Below are 27,987 nucleotides of genomic sequence, written 5' to 3' on the forward strand. Positions count from 1 at the left end.
GATCAGCTGGTAAGGCAGGGGAGGTTCAAAGTTCATTTTTACCCCGATTGTCTCCACATCGAAGCACACCATGGGGTTTTCCTTCTCGGTGGGTAACTTATAACAGCCTTTATTAAGCTTTCTTTGATATTTATGTTCGATGCTAGCGCTAGCTGCGCTAAGTCAAGCATGAGATGATTGGATTGTACGAGCTAACACAAGGCTTATCAGTGTAGCTTAGCTTTCTAGGCTAACTGCCCGCTTACAGTTTGTCAGTCTGTAGTTTAGCGTTAAACCTATTGTTAGTAGCTATATTTTACTCACAGGGTGTTCTATGTCGTACGCCAGTCTTTCTTTTCCTTTCGTTTTCATAGCCCTGTCAAGGCAAAATCAATAGCTAGCGAGCTAAAGCCATCAAAGGTGTTGCTAACGTTAAATGAAGCGAAATGTAGATTAATCAGCAGTAAACACAAGCGGGACGTCGGCCTGCTGCTTACAGCAAGCTCGGACACTTAACGGTATGTTTGAATAAGACTGACTGCCTACATTACAATAACTCCTGTGTTATTGCATGGCACCCGTCACTGGAGCATCTTCTGCATTGCATCTGTTAAAGCTGTTGCGCTTTTACTGCGTCAACAGAAGACGCCGTTTTGTAACTGCAGCCTTACATTTATGACTGCAGGGTAATGGTGAGCTTAATGCTTGTATGTATTAGTGTAAATAACATAAAGAAACTCCTCTTAGTTGGTATAAGAGCAGTGCTAGACGATGGTATTGAAAGAGGTGGGACAAATGAGGAGGATTTCGGGACATGAAACAGAAAAGGGGCGTCACGATTACACATTGTTAAAGGGAGAATAACTTAAAGGATCCCAGTTATTAATAATCATAGTAATGAATAACACGGTAAATGCTGAGAAAACGCTATTTAAATAAAAAAAATTGTAATTTAAGGCTTCAGACTCCGATAGGACGGCTTTGTTTACTAACCTTAAACCATTTGGAGCAAATCTGCTAGCAGACACATTTTCTTAAATTATAAACTGTCTTTAATTTCTTTTTCTCAGCCATTGCTGTTTTATTTCTTATTCTTTACGTTGACTGGAGAGTATGCACGAGTCCCTTCGAAGTGTAATAAAAAGTGAAAGTGAATGAATTCATTAAACAGGATGTTTCTAATTGTGGGACTTCTGAATGCATGTATTTTGAAAGCAAGTTCAGGCTTTGCAGTAATCGTAAATGCCTATCTTATGTGTGTACCATGCTCTTCAAGCTGTATCTCACCACAGGTTTTTCCAGGTCCACACCCCTTTGTGTGTGTCGCAGCAAATGAGGCTGTATGTTGGGAAATTCTTTGAGTTTAGGCTTCCTTTTGGTTGCATAATAAACTACAATGAGGAAATTTTAAGCTTAACAAGGAAGGGAAAACATGATAGTAATCCAGGTGCTGTATCTGTGACTTAAAGGAATTTCAGGTTGTTCACGGAAAAACTGCTGTGTTGGTGTGAATAAAACAAATAAATAGTTTAGGTCTGCTTCCATTCAGTCTTTTTTTTTTCTCTCTGTCACACAGATTTGAGTCAGAGGAGGACCTGGGTACACCTCAGTCCTGCTTCAGATACATAAATGATGGAAGGATCAGAGGTTCAGTCCTTGACGACGGCATCACACCAGATGAATCTCCTTAATGTCAACACGTCTAATGCAGACGAGGAGGAAGAAATCTCTCTCAACAGTGCACAGGAGGCGGAAACCTGCAGTCAGGCAAAAGATGAATTGCAGCTTGACGGTGAATCAGTCAAGACTACAGCACTTGCTGAGATGGACACAAAGACGGAACATGAAGCTCAAACATGCAGTCATGAACATCCAGATGTGAAAGAGGAGCCTGTTGATACCAGAACTGTTTTAGTGGAAAGTGGGAAGCCTCCAGAAAGTCCTTCAAATGAGAGTGGTAGCACTTTGGTAGCCCCAGTACCTACTGTGGATGTAGTAGAAAACTCTCCTTCTGTTCTTAAAGGGACAGAAGATACCGTATTGACTTTTGATGCTACCATTCCAAATGGCAATGAACAGCCATCGCTCTTGGTTACAAATTGCCCCACTGAGCCATCACCTGCTGAGGATAGTAGTTCAGCTGAGAGTCCATCATCCTCTTCTGTCCATAGCACTTCCAAAAACTCACCCACAGACTCAACAACAACCTCCGGTATTTCTAATGGACCTTCTACCCCGATCTCTGACACCTTTAGCTCCTCGCTTGCTTCCAGCCCTCAAACCAGTGCCAAAAACCTGTTTCCCTCAAATTCTTCTGCAAGTCCTTATGACACTGATTGCAGCCGAAAGCTTATTTCTCAGATCCAGCGGTCACTGTCACAAGAGTCACTGCTAGATGAGCTTGAGTCTGAGCTCTTGGCTTGTCAGCTGCCGCATGGTGACGATAGAAGTGAGCGGAAAGGGAGCTCACCTGTCAATGGACTCCCCACGGACCAGGAGGGATGCATGGTAGTCTTCGAGAAGTGTGTGCAGTACAAATATGCACAACAGGAGAAGGCTATTCAGAAGTAAGTTGGTATTTTCTACATATTCATATCGCAGGTCATTAGAAAGTGCCATATTTACTGTACTTGACTTTTAAATGGGCTCAGTCTACTCATTTAATGTTTTTTTTCTTACTTTGAAAAAGCAGACAAAGGAGAATAATTATGTCAAAACCTAAGCATTAATTTTTGTGATGAATACAGAGTATAATCCACAGATTTTTCCTGTCCCGCTATGCCTCTTGGCCTTAATAGCAGCAGTCAAGATTCTTTTAGAGATTCAAAAACTACTTTATATGGGCTTGACCTGAATTGAGATTGTGCGTGCTCTCTTGTTTGTACAGGTTGCTTGAGGAAAACAAGAGACATCAGGAGCTGATCCTGGGTATCTGTTCAGAGAAGGACAAAATGAGAGATGAGCTCAAAAGGAGGACAGAAACAGAAAAGCAGCGCTTTGCCACCATTACAAAGGTTAGTGTGCCCCTATGCTTTCTTATGTTGTTCAGGGTTATATGGAATTCACTGTTTATGATATAAACTCAAGTAATGAGGGGGAAACTTGGTCAAAGTCAAGCATATTCCAAACTAATAGGCCATATTTATTTGGATGTGTCATCAAGTTTTGTTCTTTTTCCAAGAGACTTATAAAAAATGGTAATGGAAGCACATTAACCAAATGATTTTTCCATCACTGAGAAAATTTTCCACTTCAGTGTTTTTAATCTGATTTCTTGTCAGACATATCAGTATTCAGACATTCATACAAGTACCTTTTGAACCAGATGCAATTTTTTCCTGTTGGATTTGTTGGGTCAAGCTGTGTTCAAAGCACCACACTGGAGTGCTGGCGTATATGTTTTGTAAGGACATGTTTTTGTGGTTTTTACCAAACTTGGCAAAAATGATATTCAGATCAAACCTCACCAAAGTTATCTTGTGGAGTTTTGCTTTTCAGTGGTATGAGTCTGTTAAAAGTCAATTGAAATTGGCAAAGTTGTGAGGTCAGCAATGCTTTGATCTGTCAAATTCAACCTTGGTTTTGGCACTTGTGATGGAATGTGACCCGGTGCATTAAGCAAAATACAAAAACCATGGACACACCTGATGCTTTTAAGTTGCTGGGATGGATATCTGAGCACCTTTCTAGTTAGAGAACAAGGGTACATTCAAGAAAATAATTAGTCTGTTTTGTATTGTTTAAAATGGGAGAAGCAAGCCTGTGTAGTTGTACCCTTCACTGTCACATATCAGTTTGATTAAAAATTGGAGTACAGCTGTGTATAACTGGTAAACAGGCGAGTCAAACAAAACAGCCCGGTGATGTGTACTGATTGCCAACATTCAATGGGCATGAACATCATCATTTGTGTGAATTCTATGCAGTTTTTAATATCCCGCCTTTTTTGTGGTTTCTCCCACCACAAAAGCTTCTTACAAAGCTTACCCACCTAGCTACAACTACAAACATAAAGTGCGTTTCTATTCATCGGGCTCAGTTAAGCATTGCTGTTGCCATGGAAGCAACAATAATTGGTTAATATGTTCTTGGTAACATGGTTTGTTTAAGCACTGCCCTAGCAGACAGACAGGAGTAATTTTATTATTACACGCATCCAGTATATGCCTGGATCATTTTTGTCCAGCAAAAATCCAAAATAATTTCATAATTTTGTTTACTTTTCAGAAATGTAATAAGAAAATTAAAGCTGCAAGCAGCGTTATGAGGGCCCTCGCACCCCCGGCACGTCGAGCCACTGCCAACACCTCAAACCGGCACGTCCGATGTGATGTCACATTGATGGATTTCATGCTTTTAATCACCAGCTAACATTTCATCTTATTCAACCAGGATTATAGTCATGCCACTAGGTGGCGCTCTAACCATTATTGACAAATAGCATAACAAACATTTCCGAGCTCGAGTCTCATCACACCTGCGACCTTTGGGAGAGATTGGACATTGTGTTTTTTAGTGACAGCAGATTACTGCTTTTTGCGAGTGATTGAAACTCTACGTGCCGCCATGACCACCCCGTTTCCCTGAACGGAAAAAGCTTCGCAATTTAACATCACAAAGGTCTTTAGATTCTACACACTGAAGAATGCTTCAATATGATGAAATCCCTTGGAGGAGTTCGTCAAAGTATGAGGCCTGAAAAGGGGGGAAAATGTCATCAAAATTACACATTAATTTTAAAATGGCTGACTTCCTGTTGGATTTGGGATATTGCTCCAAGAGACTTTTTTGTACATCTTGATATCTTACACAAGCTTACCAAGTGTCAGACTCATAGATGAAACACAGAGCAGGGGCTGATGTTTTGAAATATTGTAGGGGGCGCTGTGGAGCCATTTTGCGCTATTCAAGGAAAATGGTTACATAACAACAATGCCTTCATCCATTTGGAGGTGTGTGCCAAATTTCAAGCCTCTATAAACTTTCCAAGCCCCTCAAAAGCCACTTCATCTTTCATGATGAACCGTGTTGCCACCAGGGTGCGCCGTTCAGTTTAAAGTCACAATTTTTGCACTGAAGCATCACGAGGGACTGATGGTGATATTCACCGCTTTTGAGGTGGCCACGATCAACCTGTGAAAATCAGTACAACAAAGTTAAAGCCATGACATTTCCTGTTGCCACTAGGTGGCGCTGTCCGTATTTCCGACAATGGGCACATCAATCTGTTCAGGGCGGGTCTGACATCATGCCTGTAAAGTCTGGTACTGATCAGACTGGATTTCATTGAGTTATACTAATTTGTTTCTTCATGGCGTGACATCAAAGTTCGCCATGCTGCTGGGGTCACACCCTTTCGTGAAAACTCACAGTTTTCACTGTAACGCAAGACCAACTCCTTAAGGCTTTCCTGGAGAAATTTGAGGCTGCAGATGTCACCCATCACTATACTGTACCCCAAAGTGTAAAACATGACATTTCCTGTTCCCACTAGGTGGCGCTGTCCTTGATGTCAAATATGGCAGTTGAAATATGTTCAGGGGTGGAGCCTTATCATATGTGTGCTCTTTGGTCCAGATCGGAACATGTATGACAGAATGAGAGGCAATAAGATTTTCATGGCGAGTCATCGAAATTCGCCATGGCGCCACGGCCTCATAGTATTGTGAAAACTCAAAAGCTCCGCAATTTAACATGGCACAAGGGTGTAGTTGACACTGTCCAAATTTGAAGTTTATAGGACCAAATCCCAAGGAGGAGTTCGTTAAAGTACAAGGCATGGAAACGGTAAAATCAGAGCCAAAATGTCACCTTCAATCCAAAATGGCGGACTTCCTGTTGGGTTTGCGTCAATGGGCCCACAGACTTTTTTGTTCGTCTTGGCATGATACACATGTGTGCCAAATTTCATACATGTAGCTCAAACCGTGTGGTCGTAGGGCTGCATTTAACAAGGCATAGGTGGTGCTCTAGAGCCATTTCCCAGTGCTCATATGTAAAACCATTAAAATACAAAATTTTTCACCAAACCTGGCATGTGTGCAAAATTTCATGAGTTTTTGAGCATGTTTAGGCCCTCAAAAAGGCCCTTGTTTGGGGTGAATAATAATAATAAGAAACGGAGCAGATACAATAGGGCCTTCGCACTCTCGGTGCTCGGGCCCTAATAAAGACTGTGCCATAAAACAATCAGATTAAAAGATTATATTTCAGGTAGAAGAGGCTCTCGTCTGTCATTCGTCATTATTTTTTAATGGAGTATTTCCATGTTTACAGTACAAGTATCTAGAGGGGTTGAAAGCCCTGACACCGCTGTCTAAATGTAGTTATTCCACATTCTGTCTCAGTTGTCACCCTGCGTAGCAGGTTATCCCAGGTGTGGCCCAGACTTCAAAATTGCCCAACTAGTTGATTACACTGTCTATTCCTGTTTTTGCAGTTGGAGGCGAAGGTGAACGAGCTGCTGAAAGAACTGAAGGAGTCGCGGGATAAACTTGTTCACCAGGAGCAGTCAGCTAAAGCTGCTCTCCAGCAGATCCAGAAGGAGACAGGTTACCGGATTGAACAGGTACAACTGGAACCTATTATTCACCTGCATCCTTGATAATCTGGTAGCACAAATTAGCTTTGCCTCAGTCTTAAAGTTATGTGCACCTCTGCTCTCGTTTCTGTCTTATCAGTAGGCCAGGTTTATCACAGTTTTTACATTTTTTAAAAAATGTTAAAGGGAGGGGGGGAGTATATTATAGTTCCACTGAGTGGTTGGATTGGGGGGGGGGGGTCACTATTGTTGAAGTGTAGGTAAAATGGTTTTCTGAGCTTCACAAGATATAACGGTGCACATTCCTGCCACCAATTTTATGAATGCCTGCTGATGGTGTTGGTGTTATTAATGTACTGACAAGAACTAATGTTACAGCATCTGGGGGAGAGATCGCATAGTGAAAAAACAGCATCTCAGACAGCTAATTAAATTCAAACCACAACAAAGCGCTCTGGACTAGTCATTCACATCATTCACAACAGTCAGGGGCTTTTTTTGTATGTACTCTGTTTATAGAAGAAAGGTTCACATTGTGTAATAATGCACCTATTTGCTGAATAGAGTATAGGGGTATCAGGGCAGGATACATGGCAGCACATAAAGCAGTTTTCCCCTTGCTATAGGTTCTAGTTTGAGATATGGCTTTCTAAAATATAAATGTCAATGTCACATTCTCTTCTAAATATTTTTGTGTTAGTCTTTAGATTAAAGTACTTGCTGAAATGGTTAAAATGAAGTCTAACTACAAAAATACTCAGGCTTTTGTATTCTCATTTTCTTTCAAGCTGTTTACGCAAAACTAGCAGCTGAATGTTCAAGGTCTTTGCACAGCAAACTCTTGTTATTGCAGATTTAATCACTTGTTAAACGAATAGTGCAGGGAAGCACATTTTCATCCAACCATTTGCACACCTGGTTGAAACCATGGAAGGGACTTTTCTCTTGACAGTTTTGTCACACTTTACAATTTTTAATTTCACTGCTCAATGAGCAGTAGGGGTTTGATTTTGCACTTGGTTGTCTCTCTTTAAGCCCTTCTCTTGAATCATTCCTCTCTTGTACTAATAGTGTGTCCCGCTCATAATCAGCTGGAGCCCCCGAGGATCAAAACATTTGGTATTGTTAATCTAAAGACGCTTTGTGCCAAATAAAAGATAATTTCTTTCCTTTGAGTTTCCCCACAGTGGTTGGTGGACCCGTGTGCTTTTGTACAAGAAAGAAGGCGTACACAGCCTTTCTTAAATTTATAATACAATTTTATAAGGTTCTCCTGTGCAAATACACGCCATCCCAAGTACTGTGCAACAAATAAATAAAAGAGTGTAATCAGCTGCCTTTCAGAGGAATCGCCCATTGACAGACTTCAGCTCCATCATAAACCACAGCGGGTGGCAGAAGCCTTTTTCTCCTCTGCAGGATGCATAGCAGCACACAAAGTAGTTTATCCACTTGCTGCTTATTCTTTTCAGAGCAAACCTCCAGCATCCATTATGTTATTTTTCCTCCACACATTATTTTAGATGTTTAACTGTGTTAGCAGAGCCTGTCCTACTATCGTTTCAGCCATACACACATCAGCTGCTTAAATGGCACATATTTATTTATCAAGCTTTCACTGACTGAATGTGTCTTCTTTGGTTCCTTGATACCATTTCCTACCATTTTTTAAAAAAAAAAAACCCATTTTGTTTAATTACGTTGATGAATTACTGAATCATTTTAAAAAATACAGTTAAGCCCTTGTTAGTGTAAGAAAAGAAAAATATGGGAATTATAAAAGCCTGGGAGCGTTACTGTCCTTTACTAAATAATAAGCTAATAAATTGCCTTCAATAAGGAGCAGATTTTTATTTTTTTTTAATATAGCTGGCAAATGGAAAGCTTGTTGGCTCCATTTGTAAAATGCTGACATGCTGACAGATGAACAGTGACAGTCCTGAAATCTACCCCCACTGCATCTGGGGAGGGTGCATGTGTTTCTCCAGCTGTCTGTCACTTGTCCAGGTTATGGAAGGCAAAGTAAGGTAGCTGATAAATCACTGCCTCAGCCATCTGCTGTTGGACAGTTCCAAGAGAAACGTCAGTTGTTTTTGTGATATGTATAAGGACCTAACAATACGAGTATCTCAGTGATCGAAGTGTCAACTGACATCTCCTAATATTAAAAAAATAAAACTCCCCAGGTGAATAAGAAATGTGATGAGGCGAGGCAAGAGAAGGAGACCATGGTGATGAAATACGTGCGGGGTGAGAAAGAGGCCCTCGACCTGAGGCGGGATAAAGAGAGTCTGGAGAAGAAACTGAGAGAAGCCACCAAAGAGGTGGATCGCCAGGCCCTGCGAGGAAACCAGCTGGCTCAGGAGAAAGGGCGGCTGCAGCAGCTGTATGAAGCAAAGGTGACTATTTTATAGTGCCTCTGTTTTATAGAGAGAGTTTTGTATTTATCTATTTGAACTCATTTAAATTCAGCCTAATTTGCCACTAGACATAATAAAAAAATAGACATAGCTTTTGCTTTGAATACACAGTACTTCACAGTGAAAATTAGATCACATAAGCGACCTTATATTAGTTTTTCAGTGAAGCGAGCATTGTGTGGGCGATAGATTTATTCTTCCTACGGTGGTTTGCAGATGTAGGACCCTTTTAGAACTATCAGTGAGAAACAAAAAGCAGGTTTTTTAATAAAAGAAATGTTGGCTCCCAACCAAATATCTGTTTGCTGATCTGTCCTTTGAACTGCGTTCTTAGGAAGGGGAGGTTGGCAGGTTGACTCGAGATGTGGACAAACTAAAGGAGGAGATCAACTCCCATCTCATCAAGGTCAAATGGGCCCAGAACAAGTTAAAGAGTGAGGCAGATGCGCACAAGGTAATGTAACTTTTGTGTTTATTTTTTGTTATTTTATTAAAATTTAATAGTCAATGAAGGTAAAAAAGGAGGTGTACAAGGTTAATTTGACCTCTGTTGCATATATTATCCTCAGGATTTCGATGATATTATAGAGTGAGCATGTGCACCTCAGCATGCTAGAGCCAAATTTTATTCAAAAATTAAAATGACACATTTACATGACTACATGCAGCTCCAGTTTTCAGAGTATGCCTTACCCATATTATTAAAACAGCATTCCTCTTCTGGTTAATGTTAATTTCCTTTTGTTTAAAGACCGGTTGTTTGTCAAAGACTTACGCCAGCATACAAATTACATCTCCTTCAGTCATTTTTGTCTGCAGACACGCCATAAAAAAACATAATTAGAGGCGTCTTGTGAGTCACAGGCAAAATGAAATGGGGTGAAAATGGTACAGTAATGGACCTGCAAGAAAATCATCATTAACATCATAGCTATTTTTGAGATCGTCTTATTACAAACTAATGGTTTTATTTTTGAAGTGACTCCAAGCAAATATGAGGCTATAAACAGAGGGGAAATGGTAAAAAAAAAAAAAAAGTCGGTGGTTCCTGAAGGTCGCAGCTGTTGAGCCACTTTTCTGTGTGGTTGACAGGTATCTGTGCATCTTAAAATTGTGCTTTAGTGCTATAGTACAAAAGCATATTTGTGTTTATTTGCAGGAAACTAAAGACAAACTGAGAGAGACCACGTCCAAGTTGGCCCAGGCGAAGGAAGAGACTGAGCAGATCCGCAAGAACTGCCAGGACATGATTCGAACATACCAGGTTTGTGATATTTAACACAGGAAAATAACAGATTGCTCAAGACCATGGAAGAAGTAGATTTTCCCAGAATCAGTCTGAATAAGTGTTTATTTGTGCATGATTTGTATCTGTCACTGCAATCAGTTGGCTTACTTTTGAATAAATGGCCTAACCCAACACAAAAGTTGATCTTTAACTATAACATGCTATTACGCGTGCAGACAAAGACTGCATGACGCTATTGCCGCGGCATTGTTCTTTTCATAGAATTTAAAAATATGCTATTCAGTAACAACTGAACTAGAGCACGACCGATTCTGCTTCAAGAGAAAAGCATTTTTCATTTGTACCTTGTGATGGTAGCAAAGAGCTGTGCTAGTCTCTGTCTCTGTGGTAGAAAGATTATTACCTTTTTTTTAAATCGCAGACAACAGTGTCAGCATATCACAAAGTAAGACTTAAAAATAAAACAATATGACATAAACCACAAATGGAAAATCATTACTGGCAGTTATTCCCTGTTATTTGTGTCTATAAAAATATTTTCCTTCAACTGAGACCCCTCTTTTTTATTCTTTTTTTTTTTTTAAGGCTGTCTTTTTACACTGTATTTGACTTTTCTCTTGCCCTGTTTGTTTTTTAAAATCTTCACTGTCTACTCTCTTTCAGGAATCAGAGGAACTCAGGTCCAATGAGCTTGATGCTAAACTTAGGGAGACGAAAGGAGAGCTGGAGAAACACAAGCAGGAACAAACAGACCAGTTAGAGGTGAAACTAAATACGCATACACAACACATTCTCAGAGATGTGTACCCAATCCTATCATCCACTTTGCCCTCCTAAGGCAAAACATAGCATCTGCATGTCAAGTTCAGTTTACTACATTGCATTATAGCATTAGGATTTTCACTGAATAAGCAGTAGATTTGTTAGATTGTGTTAACAAGAGTTGAAAACTGAAAAATTGGGGAAAATGTAATAATAACACCAAAAGGGAAATGCACTTTAAAAATAAATGGCCTAGAAATAATCAATATGAAGCTGTGCATTTCAACAACAACTCAGGATACATCACACATCTCCTGTTTTCATTCTACAGCCTGTTTTGTTTTTCTAGAAAGTCCTTAAAATGTCTGTGTTTAAATGAGATGGTCTTAGATTTACATTTTGATGGATTTAAGGTGGCAGATGTTTTTTACATTGTTTTGTTTTCTTCAGGGGTCTGAAATTTGATCATAAAGAGATTCATCCAGTTAGGTATTATGTCAGAGATTTTATTCTTCCCAGTAACTGGAGAGTACATTGCAGGGCCATCACTGATACTGTGTGGAAATAGTTTTTAGGACAGGGTTTATCATGGATGTTGATTTTTGGCAGATGTCACTACTCTGCTGATGAATAAACTGGTCCAAGCCTGTGTTTATTTTAGTATGTGTGTTATGCTCAAGTGATGATGCATCTCAGTCATAAATAATGCAAGTACAAAGTTTCCATTGGTTTTTGGCTATAAAATTAGATTGGAAGGGATAAATGTAAGAATCAACAGTAGAAAATTTACCAGCATCTCCATTACTGCCATGTTGTCGTGGTTACCACAGACTACTAATAGCTTCTGGGAAAAGTTGACTTTCAGTAGCACTGGTAATGGCTTTGTTAAAAAGATGGTCATTGCTTTCACATGCTTAATTAATGCATAAATAAAGCAACTTTAATGAACAGATTACTATAACACACACAGGTTGCCCAGGAAGGCTTCTGCATTAAAAATTCTGCAACTGTATGATTTTCTTTTTTGACCGATAGTTGCATTGCTTTGTAAAACCACTGAACTTAAGTTGTAATAATTAGTCAGAATTAGCAGAGTTCTGACCAATGTTATTTATAGACAAATATGCTGGCTAGTATTTCAACATCACTGAATCACAGAGTTTCCTATTTTGAGTATAGTGTGGAAGTGAAAGCAGGTGTGGCCCCAACTGCATGTTTCATTTGCAAGTCAAACGACCAGTCCTGGTGAAAAATGACTCCATAGTCGTCTCAGTAGTACTGGAGGGCAGGGTATTGTTATGCACTGATTAGATTTCAGAGGTTTTTGGGGCCAAATAATAGGTTTTCTAAATATAAAGCATGAGTAACAAGGGTCTGGTGACATTAGGGTAAACAGTAATTGGAGACTGGCAGGGCCAGAATTATTGCAACTTGTGATCTTGTTGACTTTGGCAGGTCTATGACCACTCGCATTCAGTTGCCATCTTCAGAGTGACAAAACGGCAATAAGATGGAGTCTGTTTGGTATCAACCTGAGGTTGAATGTAGTCTGTAATTAATCAGCAAATGTTGCAAATCTGTCTTCTGTAAAACTGTTGCAGTCTGTATGCACAGAAATTCACATTAAATCCAGCTCTGAAAAGAGCTGAAAAAAAAAATTCAGAAATTTCTCCACAAATAGTGACATTGTTGCTGCAGGATGCAACACGATATGGCACTCAGCAACCTTGCTTTTATGTAGGAAGATGACCAGAATACAAGCAAATGTAACCAGCCAGTTATTTGCAGTCGGGGTGTACCAAATAGGTGCTGCAGAGGATTTGTGCTCATTATTGTATGCGTTTTTAAATTAGACTGCAATTATTTGCAACTGGATGGCTACATACATAAACTGGCTATCATGGTAATCATCTGCATAGCAGAATAATATTGCTTTAGAGAAGTTTTTATAATTGTTTTTTTTTTCTTTAAGTATTGGTCCCAGGACAGAACCCTGTGGAACTCCATAATCAACTTTTGTGTATGTGAACTGAACTGAACAAAAAGAGAGGAAAATTTGTTGGGTATTCTTTTGATAGCTTATTTTAAGAGCTTATTTTTACAGAAGCAATGCAAAACACAAAACAGTGGTTGCATATCTAATGGACAATCTACTGCATCTGGCAGCTACACCGGGTGAAAGCCAAAGAGCTGGAAGACCTGAAGAGGAGCTATAAAGAGGCCATGGATGAGCTTGATACGCTACGCACAAAGGTTTGTTCGACATACAGGTGTTTAAACATTGGCACACAGGATATCTCCAGGTCTTCACTGCAAGAAAGTTGTGTTATTCTTTAGTTAAAGTGTCTGGAGGATGAGCGTCCACGGTGGGAGGATGAGCTGACCAAGTACAGGGAGATCATCAACCGGCAAAAAACGGAGATTGGCCGCCAGAGAGAAAAGCTCGAAGAGGTGACTGCACTTCAGGAGCAGCATCAATGGTACAGCCACACACTCACCCATATAGGAAGTGTGATGGGACACCACCGCACACTGAACAGAGCAGTTTTGCATATGTGGCATCTGACAGAAATAAATAAAAGATAGCACATTTACATAGTAACAAATATTGAAGCACCATCAACTAAAGGGCCTAACTATACTTAATGCACAAAAAAGTGACATTTGTTATTTCACTATGAGCAAGCATGTTTAGTATAAGTTTTTGTTTTGTTTTTTTTGTTTTTGTTTTGCTTTGGACCTGTATTACCATGCTGACATGACAGTTTTTTATAGAAATGTACAGTTTGTAATATACTACCTGTTCTTCTTTTTTTCTCACTCAACTGCTTCATCAGAGCATTTAAAGATAGAGCAGAGACAGATATAGCATAGAGGGCAGGAAAGGGACTCTGGTCCCTGTGTGGGTGTGTGACTGTGATGGCCATGTGAAGATGATTTAATAGAAAGAAGGGATAGTCACAGTAGAGAAAACTGAAACATTTTTATATTTGTGCAAAAGAAAAGGCTTACCTAAATAAGCAATGCAATCCATGTACATTTAATTATATTGAACAGTTAAAATGTTTAGCTTGCCATTATTATTATTATTATTTTTTTAGTCATTGAGCCCATTTAAAGCCCATTTAATGATTTATTTATTGTTTTCTGGATGTAGCGATGAACAGGAAATCAAATCACTTCGTGATGAAGTGGATGGCCTGACCAATCAAATGGCTGACCTGCACCGTGATGTACAAGGCAGCAGAGAGCGTGAAGCTGAGTTACTGGGCTTCACTGAGAAGTTGAGCAGCAAGAACGCTCAGCTTCAGTCGGAGAGCAACGCACTACAGTCTCAGCTGGACCAGCTAACTAACAACTTCACCGAGCTTCAAGGAAAGCTGGAGGAGACCAACAGGCTGCTGGAAGACAAGGTTGGCGTACTCTGAATGCACTATCTGATACAATGCATTTGTTGATGAGATGAAAGATAAAAATGATACTAAACTCATTTTTGTCTTTGTTTTTCTTCTTTTTTGAAGTTGTTATCAAATTGTTTTGGTTTCAGCGTCTGCTCACGTTTCCTGGTTTGATTAAAGAAAGATTGAAATACATTTTCTAATCAAATGTTTGAATCATTTTGTAGAAGCAGAACTGAGAAAACATACAGTGGATCACTGTGTTGTTATAAGTAATGACATTTTCCTGCTCGAAATTCAGGAGAAAGCCTTAAAATATCTTTTTAATTTTGTTTTTAAAGCAAGCAGCCATTCCAATATATATTACTACTATATAATTGGTGTTATTACATCATTAGTCTTTTTTTTTTTTTTCTTACACCATTAATCCTGCAGTCACAGCAACTGAAACAGGAAGAGGCGCTAAGACGACAAGAGGTGCAGAGTCTGCAGGAGGAGCGGGCAGCACTGCAGACGGAGGTGGCCCAACTGAAAACCAGAGTAGAAGAGCTGAGGGATGAGCTGGTGACTCAGAAAAGGAAGCAAGCTGCTAATATCAAAGACCTCACAAAACAGCTAACACAAGGTCAGATACCCTAATGTATTTATGCATCTCTTGTTTTTGTATAGAAAGTCTAGAATAATAATAAAGGTTGGTTTGAAAAGGCAGATGATTTCTCAAACATCTATCATGGAAAATGGCAGCGTCTCGGTTGTTTAGTGCTTTACACATTTTCCTAACAAGTTAAAAATCCCGAGTTCCATCTAAGGAGAAGACCGGTCTCAAAGAGATCTGTGCAAATCAAACATGTGCAGACACCCACTGTGACAAACCCTTTGCTAACTGTCATGAAACAACAGAATAACTGTAATATAGAGAATTGTATCATTTCATTGAATTATCAACCCTTCAATAGTTTTGTCATTCATATATATAAAGTACTGCAGAAAAGTCTTGATTCACCTCATTTTTCTTTAGATTTAGCTTCCAGGGAGCCAGCTTCTCGTCATTTTTTTAAAGTAGTCTTAAGCAATAGTTCTCCAGGCTTATCGAAGGGCTTTCATAGTTCTTTTTGGACATTTGCTGTGACATTTTGCTCATGTTCTTATTTTTTGGTTCCAAAGATAACACCAGCAAGGAGATTCCCAAAGAGCTATTAGGTGAAATATTGGCATATCTCAGAATGGTGTGCAGTGTGTGCTTTAAAAAATTTGAGGATAAAAGAAGAAGTGCAAGGCCTGAAAAATTATCTCCATCAGATAAACATTATTTGAAAGTCATATCCTTAAGAATTGGGGAAAAAAGCCAGCAAAAACCTGACACATGTATCTGGCCCGTCTTCTGATTCTGAAATCGCCATCTATGTATGAAGGACTTCAGGAGACAATGAGTGTCTACAGCCTACAGTGAAGGCTCTGTCATGATTTGGGAATAGTGGTGTTGGAGATCTTGTCAAAACTGGTGGAATCATGAATACAGAAAACCTTCAAGAGATTCTCAACACAATACCATCTGGAAATCAACATGACAATGATCGCAAAAATAGTGTCAGGGCAATTAAAGTATACCTGGATAAGAAAACAAAGAGGAACACTATCACAGAGTCACATAACGAGGAGAATCTGCAAAGTGATTGATGAGTGTACAGGTGGATCCCTGCTGTGGTTATACCTAACAGGGTGAGCCAGCTTCCCTCGCCTCTTCTCTGGGAGCAAAGAAAAACCTTAGAGCTGAAAGTTCAGCACTTTTATGTTCTGTGATCAATCCTTTCACTTTCAGCTGTCTTGTAGGCTAGAGAGGACATTTTTCTTGGCAGAAACAGTAATTTTTCATCAGTGTAGCAGTTACACTTAATCAGCATAGTCATTTCAAGCCTTTGTTCAACCTTGGAAGGTTTGCTGAGCCTGCAGGGTTCTTCAAAAGCAACCTGTGTCATGTTTATTCAGGTTGAATCCTTCCGAGAGTTCAGCTGAGCTGTGATGCTCATTTTCATAATATTTAATTGTCAGTGATGTTGATTTTCACAAAGTGTCTGTGACAATGACATCTTGGTATTAGTCACTTTTTGACAGTTAACAAATCTTTCTTTTTCTCTAAAGCCCGAAAAAGGCTGGAGCAAGTTGAGAATGGAGGGTGCGAACGGGATGCCAGCAGTATGGGCAGTCGCTCCAGTTCCTCAGGTACTACTCCAAGATTTGGTTAGTATTTAACACCTAAAGTTGTAATTTTTTATTTTTTGCTATTGGGCCTTTCAATGGGATAGATACTACTACTACTTCTTCTTCTTTTTCTTCTTTTTCTTCTTCTAAAAACCCCCCCCAAACATTGTATCTAGTCAATGTTTCATACAGGAAAGCAATATTTCACAGCTTATTCTTACATGATCAAAGCCACATCAGTGAAAATTGTTCATTGGTGATGTGTGTCTATCCCCTTGATGCTCCAGGTTCTTTGAATGCACGTCATGGCGGCAGCAGTGGCGTTGAAGAGCGGTCACCAGAGAGCCAGTCGGGCCCTTCGGTGGTGGTTGTGGACAGTTTCCCAGAGGTCGACAAGGCTGTGCTCGTTGAGCGTATCGTCCGTCTGCAAAAGGCTCTAGCTCGGAAGCAGGAGAAAATCGAATTCATGGAGGACCATATCAAGCAACTGGTGGAAGAGATCCGCAAAAAGACCAAGTGAGTGGGATGGACCAACATAGAGGAAGCAGAAAACGGGAAATGACACAACTTCTTGCATCTCTACCTCTAATGTTTTGGAATCTTTTTGATTGTTGCGTGCTCAAGCAGTACTTATGAATAAAGGTTTGAAATTGACAGCAGTCCCAGTGCAAATGCACAAAAGTCTCAGATACAGTGTTTCAGGCTTTATGGCTTTTATTTAAAAGATAGCAGTAATATTACAGGTTTGAGAAAATGAAACTCTCTGCAAACAACCTCTGCCTTTTAAGAAAACTAACAACTTAAAGTAGGATGTGTAGTCTATGCTACGTATACGTTCAGTTCTTTTTATTCACTTTTTAAACATCGAAACACCCTGACCAATATGACAGCTAAGCTCTGAGCGCTGAACGTATCATATCTCATTTCATAACTTGGTTCGACACAGATTTTCCAAATGATGAAAGGATGCTTCAGCTGACCTTGACCCCCATACAGACAGTTTACGGTGCTCTGCTTCCTTCTTTGTCTCACCCTCTAATCTTTTGATCCTAACCCATGAAGGCACTGACTCATTCATGACAAACTTCGCTGAAATCTATTTATAGTCTGAGCCATACATGGAGCCGCATGTGTATGACTGCTTAATGATGCTCCATCCATATTCATCTCCATCACCTGCAATGAAAAAGCCAGTGTAAAGGACGTTTGGACGATATTAATCTCATCGCATTGTTGCGTATTCTACATTTAAGGCCTCGCAGTCCATCGTGTGCTATACTGGTATACTAGGATAAAATGATCAATGAATATATGTTTATTAAATCTATATATTTGTTTTTGATATGATATAAAGCTAAAAAAATAGGATATTTAAAAAGTCAGAAGGTCTCAAAGCTGAAAGGTAAATAACTGAAGTCCTATAGTTCAGCTGTACAGTTTGCTAAAGTTCTGCTTCAGTTTTTTTTCTTTTCATCCATCCTACTTGATTCTCCTTGGATCATCTCTGCTTTCCCACTTCTCATTTGTTTCCCAGCCATAAACTCGGATTAAATCCATTAGCCTCAACCTACATTTAAGAGTTAAAATTGAGGACGAATCCCACGGTTGCGAAGCTAAATTTAGCTGTGTAAAATCTCTGCTAAGCACGGGGCCGGGTGTGGGAGGGTTACACTACTCAGAGCAGGGATGTAAATTTGTCCTTTTTGCCTTTCTGTCCCTATCCCTCCAGGACAGCCCGGTGAATACTGACAAGATAGCTGTAAGGCCGAAGCAGGTGATGAATAAAGAGACTGATACATAGCGGCTAAATCTTAAAGGGTTTCAGATAAAGTAGAGTTGGTGGCTAATCTTCGATACCACATCCATGACACTTGTCATAATCATAGCAGTGTTTTTCATCTTTAAGCTCACTTTTGAAAGTGGGAGGAGCCTTTCTGGGTGCCACTGGCCAGGGCTGGACAATACGTTTTACATTTAAAATCTATTCAAAGTAGATATTTGATAGTGATACGGTTTATTGTTGCAATCTAAAACCCTTTTTTCTTTAAAGCTGCATCAGTGCAGTCCACTGCAGTCCCAGTGGCCCCACTAGCTCACAAATACGCCTGCAACACAGAGAGAGACACAGTGCCCCATTTGAACAGTTTGAGCCCTAAACCTTTCTTATAATTATCCCATGAAGGAATATGCAGCGGGGTCTGACTTGAGTGAGTTTTCACAAAGTCCAGTAAAGTGTTCAGGTGTCTAACAAGGATACTCATCGCCTAAAATAAATGGTGTTTTTCCAGCCTGGCGAACTCACGTGATGCAGTCGATCTTCTGTTTTGTTCTGCTCAGAAAAATCAGGTCTGAGCATCGTCTTAAGCTGCCCATTCTCTCGATATTGGCTAAAGTTCAGTTGTGAAATCTTCTTATGGCTTTAATGCAGGATCATATTTGGTCCATATTGCTTAGTCTTACAGTACCGTTGGTCTATTTTCTTTAGCAACTGTAGCTGTAGATCAATGGTATTGTAGTATTTTGTTTTTCTAAGCGAGACAGAACAAGATTCTGCAGAAACCATATTGTAATGACTGAAACCTGCGGCTACAGTTAAAAAGCTGTAGCATTGCTACAATATAATAGTCTTGCAGGAGCAAAGAAAAAATAATTGCGAAACCAGAAATGGTCCCTCCCACTTAGCAATTTTATCGCTACCTGGTGATTTGTAGATGTATTTTCACTCATCACGCAGCCTTGCATTATGTTCCCGGAGTGGCTTGTTGATGTAATGTGTGTAGGAAGTCAAAGACGGGTCAGTGTATAGAGTACAGTATATGTGATTGGAAGTAAATGAGCTAAAACGAGCAGAATTAGCAGCAGCATCCTTCAAGGGCAGTGATGTCTTTCCCTCAACTGCCACACCTGGTTATTATGGCTATTAGGTCTAAATTGGCTGTTCATGTGACTTGAATTAAAATGATACTGTTGAAGACCAGATGGGAACAAAGCAGGCGGAGGCCTTCTGCTCAGGAGGTGTTGATACCTATTTATCTGGAGAGCACTCTTTTCACTCCACTAAGGCTGCGATCAATGATAACTGTAAATCAGAGGAATATAGGCTCTGTTGCAGGCTATTGTGGGCCCACACTGGTGAATGGGTTAAGTATGCATAATGGGACGCATCACTTCAGGGATATCTGTCTCATTGCCAGTCAGGGTCATATCTTAAAGTATTTTTGCTGTTGTCATGATGTTGTCCCTTCATATTTTCTGGATGAAGGATTGTGTTATGGTTTATTGAGATCTCATCACATGCATTTGCATTAACTGAGCAGGTGTACTTGTTGTTGTACAAAATGAAGCTGATTACTTCCTGCTTATAGCCTCCATGTTCTGAATACAGACCACAATATTTTTTTTTTTTTGTCCGCTTTCTTTCTTCCGACCTTTGAAGTCCAAAGTTTGTAATCTTAAGAACTGTGGTTTCTTAATTGAGCTGTTGTGCCACCCTCACGCTATGCATGCATGACTCGCTGCCCCTCTTTTTTAGAAGGGAAAAAAAATCCCTTTGAGTCTTAGATTCAAAATAATAAGTCATTGTCATTCTAAATTTCTGATCTCTTCCCCCTGCCGACCTGTGCATGCCATTGAGCACATCATGTAGCCACATCTTTAATTTCTGTCACTTTTTTTGTTTTTACTAAACACTGTCGTGATGGAACTGGGGTCCTAATATGGACCCTTGCAAGGCTAGTCTAGAGGTAAGTTTAATTTTATGTCTGTGGTAGCCCATGTGTTTTTCTGTGAGTGTGGATGGGGATATTTTCTGGTGGTGGCTCTTTTATGATACTTGCAGAGCTATTATCCATATAATTTTGCACCCATGTACTTATTTGCTTTGCTAGATTAGAATCAATACACCATAGCATAGTTTGAGGTAGATGTTCGCTTTCCTTATGTGTTAGATTTACATTAGCATAAAAAGCACATGCATTATAAAAGAACAGGAGCAGGACCCATCTCTGAGTATGGATGCTTAAAATGCATGTTAAAAACAATCCCTCTTTTCTGTTTATGCAAACATTGAATCTTTTCAGTTCGGGTTGAATTGCTGGTGCTTTTGCATTTTTTACAAATGTAGGCTGCTGCATGCTGATTGGTACCTGCAACTCGATTCACCTATTTTAACATGGGCCGTTAATGCATGTTATATTAATGAAAATATCACAGGCATGTTTCCGACCCTTTTCACCTCTTTCCCAACACATTCACATAAATGCCTCTGCGAACAGGAATAATTAAACAGTGGGCTCTTCTTGAATCACTTAGTCCCCCATGCATGTCTAAATCTAGGTGTTTAACACTGAAAGACACCACTGGAGGTCAGTGTAATTGACTAGAATGGATCCATAGCTTGTTGCAGACTGAAAGATGACTGATCTATAAAGCTCCTCATAGCACAGGATGATGTTTTGTACTCATTTCCATTTATGGTTCTGTGTTAATTCCTACTTTGCATTTTTCATAAATACTTAATGAGTCTTGGTGGCAGTAGTGGTAGTTGTGTTTAATATAGAAATAGAAGCGTTTTAAACACTGTATTCCTATCTAATGAATCTTTTTAAAAATCTCGAGTCTTTCAGCTTTTATTATTTTAAGTGCCCCATACTCTGAGCTCATCTTATAGCTAGCCACCCTGAATTTGAACTACACATTGCTAGTTGATAGTTGAGTACTTTAGGTTTATGGTTGGATCGACAGCGGGTTACAAATATCGATTATAGTACTGGGTTGTTGATCTTTTCTCTAGGACAGTACGCAGCCCTCTTCAGCTATCTGCACTCCTTTATTAAGTGATTGGAAAATGAAAGGATACGGATGCAATTGGAAAAGGCCTGCGCATGTTTCAGTTTTGATGTCTAAAGTCTAACTCAAATATCTTCCCTCATATGACAGCAGACTTTAAAAAAATGCTAACATTTTAATCTCCCTACCATACTTAACCAGCATCTTTCGCTTGAGCTTGCACTTTGCATTATTTTCTCTCTCACTCTCTGTCTTTGGTCACATATTGACAGAGGGGGGGAGTAAGAATGTAGGCGGCAGTAATGAATTGAAATTCAGTGGCGGCTCTCTATGGGTCTGGTCTCCTCTAAATGGAAACACTTGCTCCTCAGTGTTCGCTGGGCTGCGATGGGAAAATTGAACAACAGGAAGTTTAGAGCTGTTAAGTTGATTAATTCTCTTCTTTCCCTCTCTGTGACACAAACATAGCTTAACCTCGACACCATATTGTTACTGTGATGAAAATGTATAATGAACATGAAGATTTATCTCACTTTCTCATACGCGCATGCAGGCATGCCGGTTGATTAATTGAATCCTGGTCGGCCGCTCTTACGCCGCGTTTTCATTACCTTTCCTTCTCTGACAGGCACAATAATATTCTTTCTAACTATGACTGAATGTATCCCGCGTACATGAGTGCAACAGCCCATCCCAGTGGGATTAGTATTCTTGTAATGTCGGCTGAGTTTTTTTTCTTCTTCCTTTTTTGCTGCTGGAAATGGTTTATTGCTCTGCGGGAGCTTGGAGAGCTCCTAACTATGAAATCCCACTTTCTCAATTTTCTTCACTCAGCAGTCTCCAGCCGATGCATTCACTTTATTCCCTTTTACTTTTTTTTTTTTTTTTTTTGAAGCATGTGGTTTGACTCATCTCCTCCCTCTTCATCCCTGCAGAATTATCCAGAGCTATGTGCTGAGAGAGGAGACAGGGGCCCTCTCATCAGAGGCATCTGATATTAACAAGGCCCACCTCAGCCGGCGGGGAGGCATCATGGCTTCGCTTTACACCTCCCACCCGGCAGACAGCGGGCTGACCCTGGACCTGTCGCTGGAGATTAACAGGAAGCTGCAGGCCGTGTTGGAGGACACGCTGCTGAAGAACATTACGCTGAAGGTAAGGCGTACCCCAGCAGGCTTCATCGCACCAGAGTATTCCTCTTGAAATGCAGAACAACTCATTTAAACGCAGTGATGATATTGATGACCAGAGCAGTTTCCTTTTGCAGCCTTAAGTTGCTTTTTAAAAAAATTTTTTTTAAGTATTTTATTTTGTGATTCGAGCGGATAATTAATCAGCCGTGCGAGCGTCACGCTTCACCTTTGGAGCGACGCAGCCTGATGTGACTTCATTATCAAAGCGTGCGGACACTGCAATCACCATTTTAATCCAACAAATCTAAATATAAAAATGTGAGTTGATGTCAAACTGGTGGATTCACAGTTTGACGCATCACAAAACACCGAAAAATTATTCACATCAGCATTTCTAATTCATACAGCTGCCAGCGTAGCATTTCCCCTTCTTCTTCATTTGCACAGATCACGCTCGTGCTTGTAAAGGTGTATTCTGCTGCGTTCGTGTTTTTTATTTTAACGGTTGGAAGATGTTTTTGTGTTTCTAGCGTTTGTGTTCTTGTCGTACATTAATCTCACACCTCTGTAAGCCCTGGAGACTGCAGGATGCCTGGCTCGCTCTGCTTTAGCGCCTCTAGCACAAAGTTTCACACTGAGATATTTGCTATTAAACTTCTATCATCTCGACATCTTACAAATTATTATTGCGTTCAGTCAAATTTCTTGTGTATCTCTTATGGCATCTTTTCATTGCGTCGTTGCCTTTGTATTCTGTTTAATGGCAGGAAGCAAACCGCGCCACACAGCCAGTTATTGTCAATAACCGCATGTTGTGAAACCACCATTAAAAATAATGTGATAAAGGGTGAATGTCAGACCACCTTTTCCCTTTCGTTAAGTGGCGTTATGTGATATTTGGATCGCTCTTCGAAGCTTCAAAGCCAGCCACAGCATGCATCGTATTGTCTCTGTGAGATATTTGACAGGCTGACAGTCCTGCGACGAGCAGTTTGTCAGCTTGACATAACTCGAGACGACACGTTGAAAGTCGTAGTCCAATTCAGATCAGAGCCTGCATTATTGATGCTATCGCTGAGCACAGAGACTGTGGCCTACTGTAACTGAGACATGTATTCTTTATTCATAGTTGATTTAAGCCTCAATTAATGGTGTCCATCCTCATTTAGTGTGCTGAACCTTTTGGTCTTTTAATGCACTTAGTAGTTTCTGACTTGTTGATGTCGTATCGATCAATATTCCTTCTCAGGTTTGAAACTTGAGAGGGGATATGACATCATGTAGAGGCTGGATGTGGAAAGTATTTATTTATGTCCCCTTAGTGGACACGATCAGACGTTTTTTTTGTTTTTTTTTGTAGTTGTTTTTTTTTAAGATTAACCTTGTTAAGACTGGCATTACCCACCCAGCTGGAGTGTGGATGTATTTATCAGAGTGCTGCGTGTTGACCTTGTTGTGTATCTATGTTGATTTGCTCATATTTATTCACATTTCGTCGCTGAACATAAAGCTTACAGCCTCAATTTGATTTTGTGGATGTAACCAGCAGTCACAACCCAAAACAACATTAGCCTGTGATTGTGTGGCGTTTCTCCATTTCACTCTGTTTTGCTCTCCACCGGCTCCTGAGGGAAATCTCTCTCCGTGGCTTCTGAATCCTCCAGAGCCGTTCAGTAGGTAGCTGCCGTCAGTTAGTGCAGCGCCGGGCTTGCAGTGAGTTTTAACAGAGGTCATTTATTTAAATGCTGCTCGCTGTGGATAAAAACAAGACAATTACAGGCAATTTACCGCTGTGTCTGTTTCTGCAGTCAGTGTGCAATGCAGTGCAATGCAAGCAAATGTCGACATAGAAAATGTCAAATGTGTCTAGAATCAGTGTCAAACATGGTGGGCCAGAAAAATAAATAAATCGATAAATAAAATGACAAAAAAATCAATCTGGTGGATTTCACAACAAAAACAACAAAACAAAATATTTCTAGCGTTTCCAACACGCCCACATAAATCCAAGCAAAGTGTCACCACTCTTTCAACATGTATTGTCGCAGCCACGTTGATGTTTATGTGGGAACAAGCTTTCATAAATATTTCCAAATGATGCAGCCAGTCAGCTTCTTATTGGTTTTTTTTGTTTGTTTTTTTACATATTAGAGACTCTCTTCATTAAAAAAGAAAAAACCTGAACAAGACAATAAATTGCAATAAAATGTGGGAGTAATTTCTAGCTTTCAGACTTCTTTCTGCAGATGAAAGATGATTGGCAGCGTGAAGGAAGGAATGATGTAAAAACACTCAATGTTAAAATGACAGTAAAATATTCAGACAAAGCCATATCAAGGCTTCACTTTTACCGAGATGGATGATCCAGGCTTTTCTGATTTTTAAGCCGCCGATGATTGTCCTTCATATTGATGAGATTTGATGGCGGCAATTGGTTTCTGCAGACGGTGTGACTAATGCCCTGCTATTTTCAGAAAACATCAGGAAAATGGACAAGACAGGGGCCGGTTTTTAACAATAGAGTTATAACTAGCACACCGGTCCCTCGTGTGCCGCTTTAATGCTTCATCTTCCCTTTTGTTCCGTTTTTCAGGAGAACCTGCAGACTCTCGGGGCTGAGATCGAAAAGCTCATAAAGCAGCAGAGGGATCCCGAGGACGGCGTGAGGAGGAAGTGACACGACCGCCTCACAGGCCCGAGAACTATTTGAGGACCTCTGTTTGTTTTTGTTTTTTTACACGCATGAAGAATGAGTTGAATGTCTAAGTGCCAGCAGCCTGTTTCGTGAAGAAGCACTCAAACTCTGTTTCTGTCCATTTGGGGAAAAACAAGTTATCTAAACCTACTTGAATGATCTCTATTCCATCCATATTGTAAAACTCCCTCTATTTTTTGCCTCTGACACAACGAATCTTCCTCTGGCTCACCTCTGGATCACCCCCCCCTCCCGAGCCACACCAAGAAGACTCTTAACGCCAGTCGCTTCTAGCTTGAAACTTTTAATTGCCTTGTAAAATAATTGACTTCATTCTGAATGTATAGCAAATTCTACCTGGAGTGTAGCTAAAAGAAAAAACAAGAGGCAAAGATCCTGACATTCTGACACATTAGGCTCCACAGATCTCCATCCATCATACGGTAAATACACTGAGATGATCTCATGGCCAGCATGTTCTCTCTGTCTCCAAGCCAAATGTATTATTGTTATTATTGCTGTTATTTTTTTAAAGACTGCTTCCTCAGCTTGACAGCACGCCACTCCATATTTAAAGGTAAACCTGAAGAAAACAGATCAGCCGTGGCTGGTGCAAGATTGTGAACCAAGGTTCTTCACATCAGCAAGACCTGACCATCTGTGCGACACCGCTGCTAGACTTGAAAGGAAGCAGACTGCTTCAGTTTCCTCCTGGCAGCCATCAGCAAATCCTAGAAGCAGTCCACAACGTATTTTCACTTATTTTCTTTTAGGTTGGGTTAAAACTGAGTTTTATTTTAGTACACGTGATTTCATATCTGTTATTCTTTATCACTCACTTTCCTGTGGATTTCTTTTTTTTTTTTTTGCTCTCAGTTTAAATGAATGAATACCTCAAACATTTTAGTCCTTAACCTTAGTGTTTAAACTCAGATTGTAGGCAGTTCATTAGCATCAGTTGGCAGTAGCCCATCTAATCCAGACAAGATGTGTATGTCTCGGCTTTCCGGCGTCATTAGCATTCCTCATATTTTTGGCAGATGCTCAGTGGTTGGAAACTTTTTTAGCACCATGTGTATAATATGATTTGGTAGGAGGTTGGGGGAGAAAAAAGAGACTGAAATGTTTAGGTATTCTTGTCACACTCCTCTTTTTTCTTCTTTTTTTTTTTTTTGTAGCGTCACTGAGTCCATTGAAGTAAATCAAATGTAGATGAATCAAAGGGAGAACAGAAGATCTGTAGCTATAGCTCAGGAAAGCCAACAGAAATATATCCAGGGACAAAGTGCAATGCTGATCCTATTTGTTTTTCTTTTCTTCTCTTTTTTTTTTTGTCTTTTTTTTGTGTTTCTGAACGTGACTGTCTGTCTCCATGTGGTCTGTTTATCGCTCATGTCTGTGCAACAAGCACCTGCCCCAGTGTGTGTGTGTGTATTTAAAATGGTGTGTGCATGGCTGCATGTGTGCCTTTTTGTTAACCTCTCGAGCCTCGTTGTGTTTACACCTTGTGTACATGCTTCAGCTGTCGGGGCTTATAGGCTTTAACCGGAGTTTGTTCCACCGAGAGGGAACGTGCGATTTGCATTTAGAGCAGAGTCTGTCAGCCAAACGAAGACGCGCGCGCGCGCACACACACACACACACACACCTGCAGCTCAGCATCCCCGAGCTACACACAATGCTTTTGTCTCTCGCTGACAGCTATTTAAGTAAGAGAGATACACATTCGCAAACACTTTGGATGAAGGGAAGAGAGCAACTCAATTTAACAATGCCAGTCTCTCTTCAGTTGGTTTGATCTGATTGCAGAAGCTGTCACAAAAGATAAGCCTCCATTTCTTCCCCCCCCCCCCCCCAATTCACCCTGAGGCTATGTTAAAATGGACCACTATGTTAATAAAGATGAAAGTTTCCAGGATTGAGTGCGCGGAGTCTTTAAAGCCTCTCTATTTCTGCACAGAGGTTTCGGTGTGTTGACTTTTTTATTTCATTCGAACTGACTTCATTGCGACGTGAGCTCAGTATGCAAGCGTGCAGGTAGCAAACCTGGAGTTTGTCTTCATTCTGGGTGTTATTAGCCTTTTTTAGCTGATTTTCAGTGAAGTTGCATTTTTGCAAATTATGCCAAATTTTCATGCATCTTTAATCAAGAAGTAGGTGCTTGCTGCTGAATAAGGTGATTAACAGTCTTGTATTTTGGCAGTTTGCTTCTGGCACAGAAGCATAATACAGCCTATGCAATACAGTCGCATGGGATTGTCCAAGTAAATCCTCCGAGGCATGCTAATACGCGGCGTCTGATTTTTGGTCATAGCGTGTCAACTCGAGAGAGGCGACGTTCCCGCTGATCCAACACGATTCCACAGCCTTGAAATGAAGCCATGCTGCAGCATTGTGCGGCTGACTAAAACAAACCTCACGTTTCCCTTGATGAATATGAAAACATGGTGTTCAGTATGTGCGAGTGCCGATCTGTAAAAGAAAATGAGAGAAGTTGCCATTATTTGTTTTCCTGCTGTGCAATGATTCCCTTTGATCTGTCTTGTGGAATATTCAAACTGTGATTATATTATACATTTGTAGATATGCCATTGTGTAAAATTCTGATGAGATGTTTTAAAAAAAAAAGATTGTGGATGATGTACATACTATGTTTTCAGGGAATAAAAGGAGATGAGTCTTAAGTTCATCTTGAATGTTCTGCAGCAGTCTTGCTTTGTGCTTTTCCTCCTTCCTGTTGACACTAACATCTGTTGTCCTGGTTTCTGTTTATCGGGCGGGGTGGAATTGAGCCTAATTCAGGTGACAAAGCGATTTTTGCAC

At 40.2% G+C, this 27,987-nt stretch overlaps 1 protein-coding gene across 1 annotated transcript; it reads left to right on the forward strand.

Moving 5' to 3' along the window:
- On the forward strand, positions 1-27,818 carry ccdc186 (coiled-coil domain-containing protein 186). Its single transcript, XM_085361424.1, has 16 exons — positions 1-88; positions 1,556-2,546; positions 2,867-2,993; positions 6,419-6,547; positions 8,707-8,919; positions 9,275-9,394; positions 10,100-10,204; positions 10,853-10,951; positions 13,118-13,204; positions 13,289-13,431; positions 14,109-14,364; positions 14,785-14,974; positions 16,489-16,569; positions 16,836-17,064; positions 22,272-22,491; positions 25,063-27,818. Exons 2-16 carry the CDS (start codon positions 1,609-1,611, stop codon positions 25,144-25,146), a joined length of 3,021 nt encoding a protein of 1,006 aa, XP_085217550.1. The 5' UTR covers positions 1-88; positions 1,556-1,608; the 3' UTR covers positions 25,147-27,818.
- Positions 27,819-27,987: the final 169 nt, after the last annotated feature.

Source organism: Diplotaxodon limnothrissa, linkage group LG8 (assembly GCF_057381915.1).
Source record: "Diplotaxodon limnothrissa isolate DT_005_m linkage group LG8, D_limnothrissa_male_GT1.1, whole genome shotgun sequence".
Taxonomy (NCBI): Eukaryota; Metazoa; Chordata; class Actinopteri; order Cichliformes; family Cichlidae; genus Diplotaxodon; species Diplotaxodon limnothrissa.

Excerpts from the sequence above, each read along its gene's own strand:
- ccdc186 (XM_085361424.1), top strand. The coding sequence starts at position 1,609 with ATGATGGAAGGATCAGAGGTTCAGTCCTTGACGACGGCATCACACCAG. Across the intron at positions 10,205-10,852 it reads ACATGATTCGAACATACCAG|GAATCAGAGGAACTCAGGTC; the intron begins GTTTGTGATATT and ends ACTCTCTTTCAG. Across the intron at positions 14,975-16,488 it reads CACAAAACAGCTAACACAAG|CCCGAAAAAGGCTGGAGCAA; the intron begins GTCAGATACCCT and ends TTTTCTCTAAAG.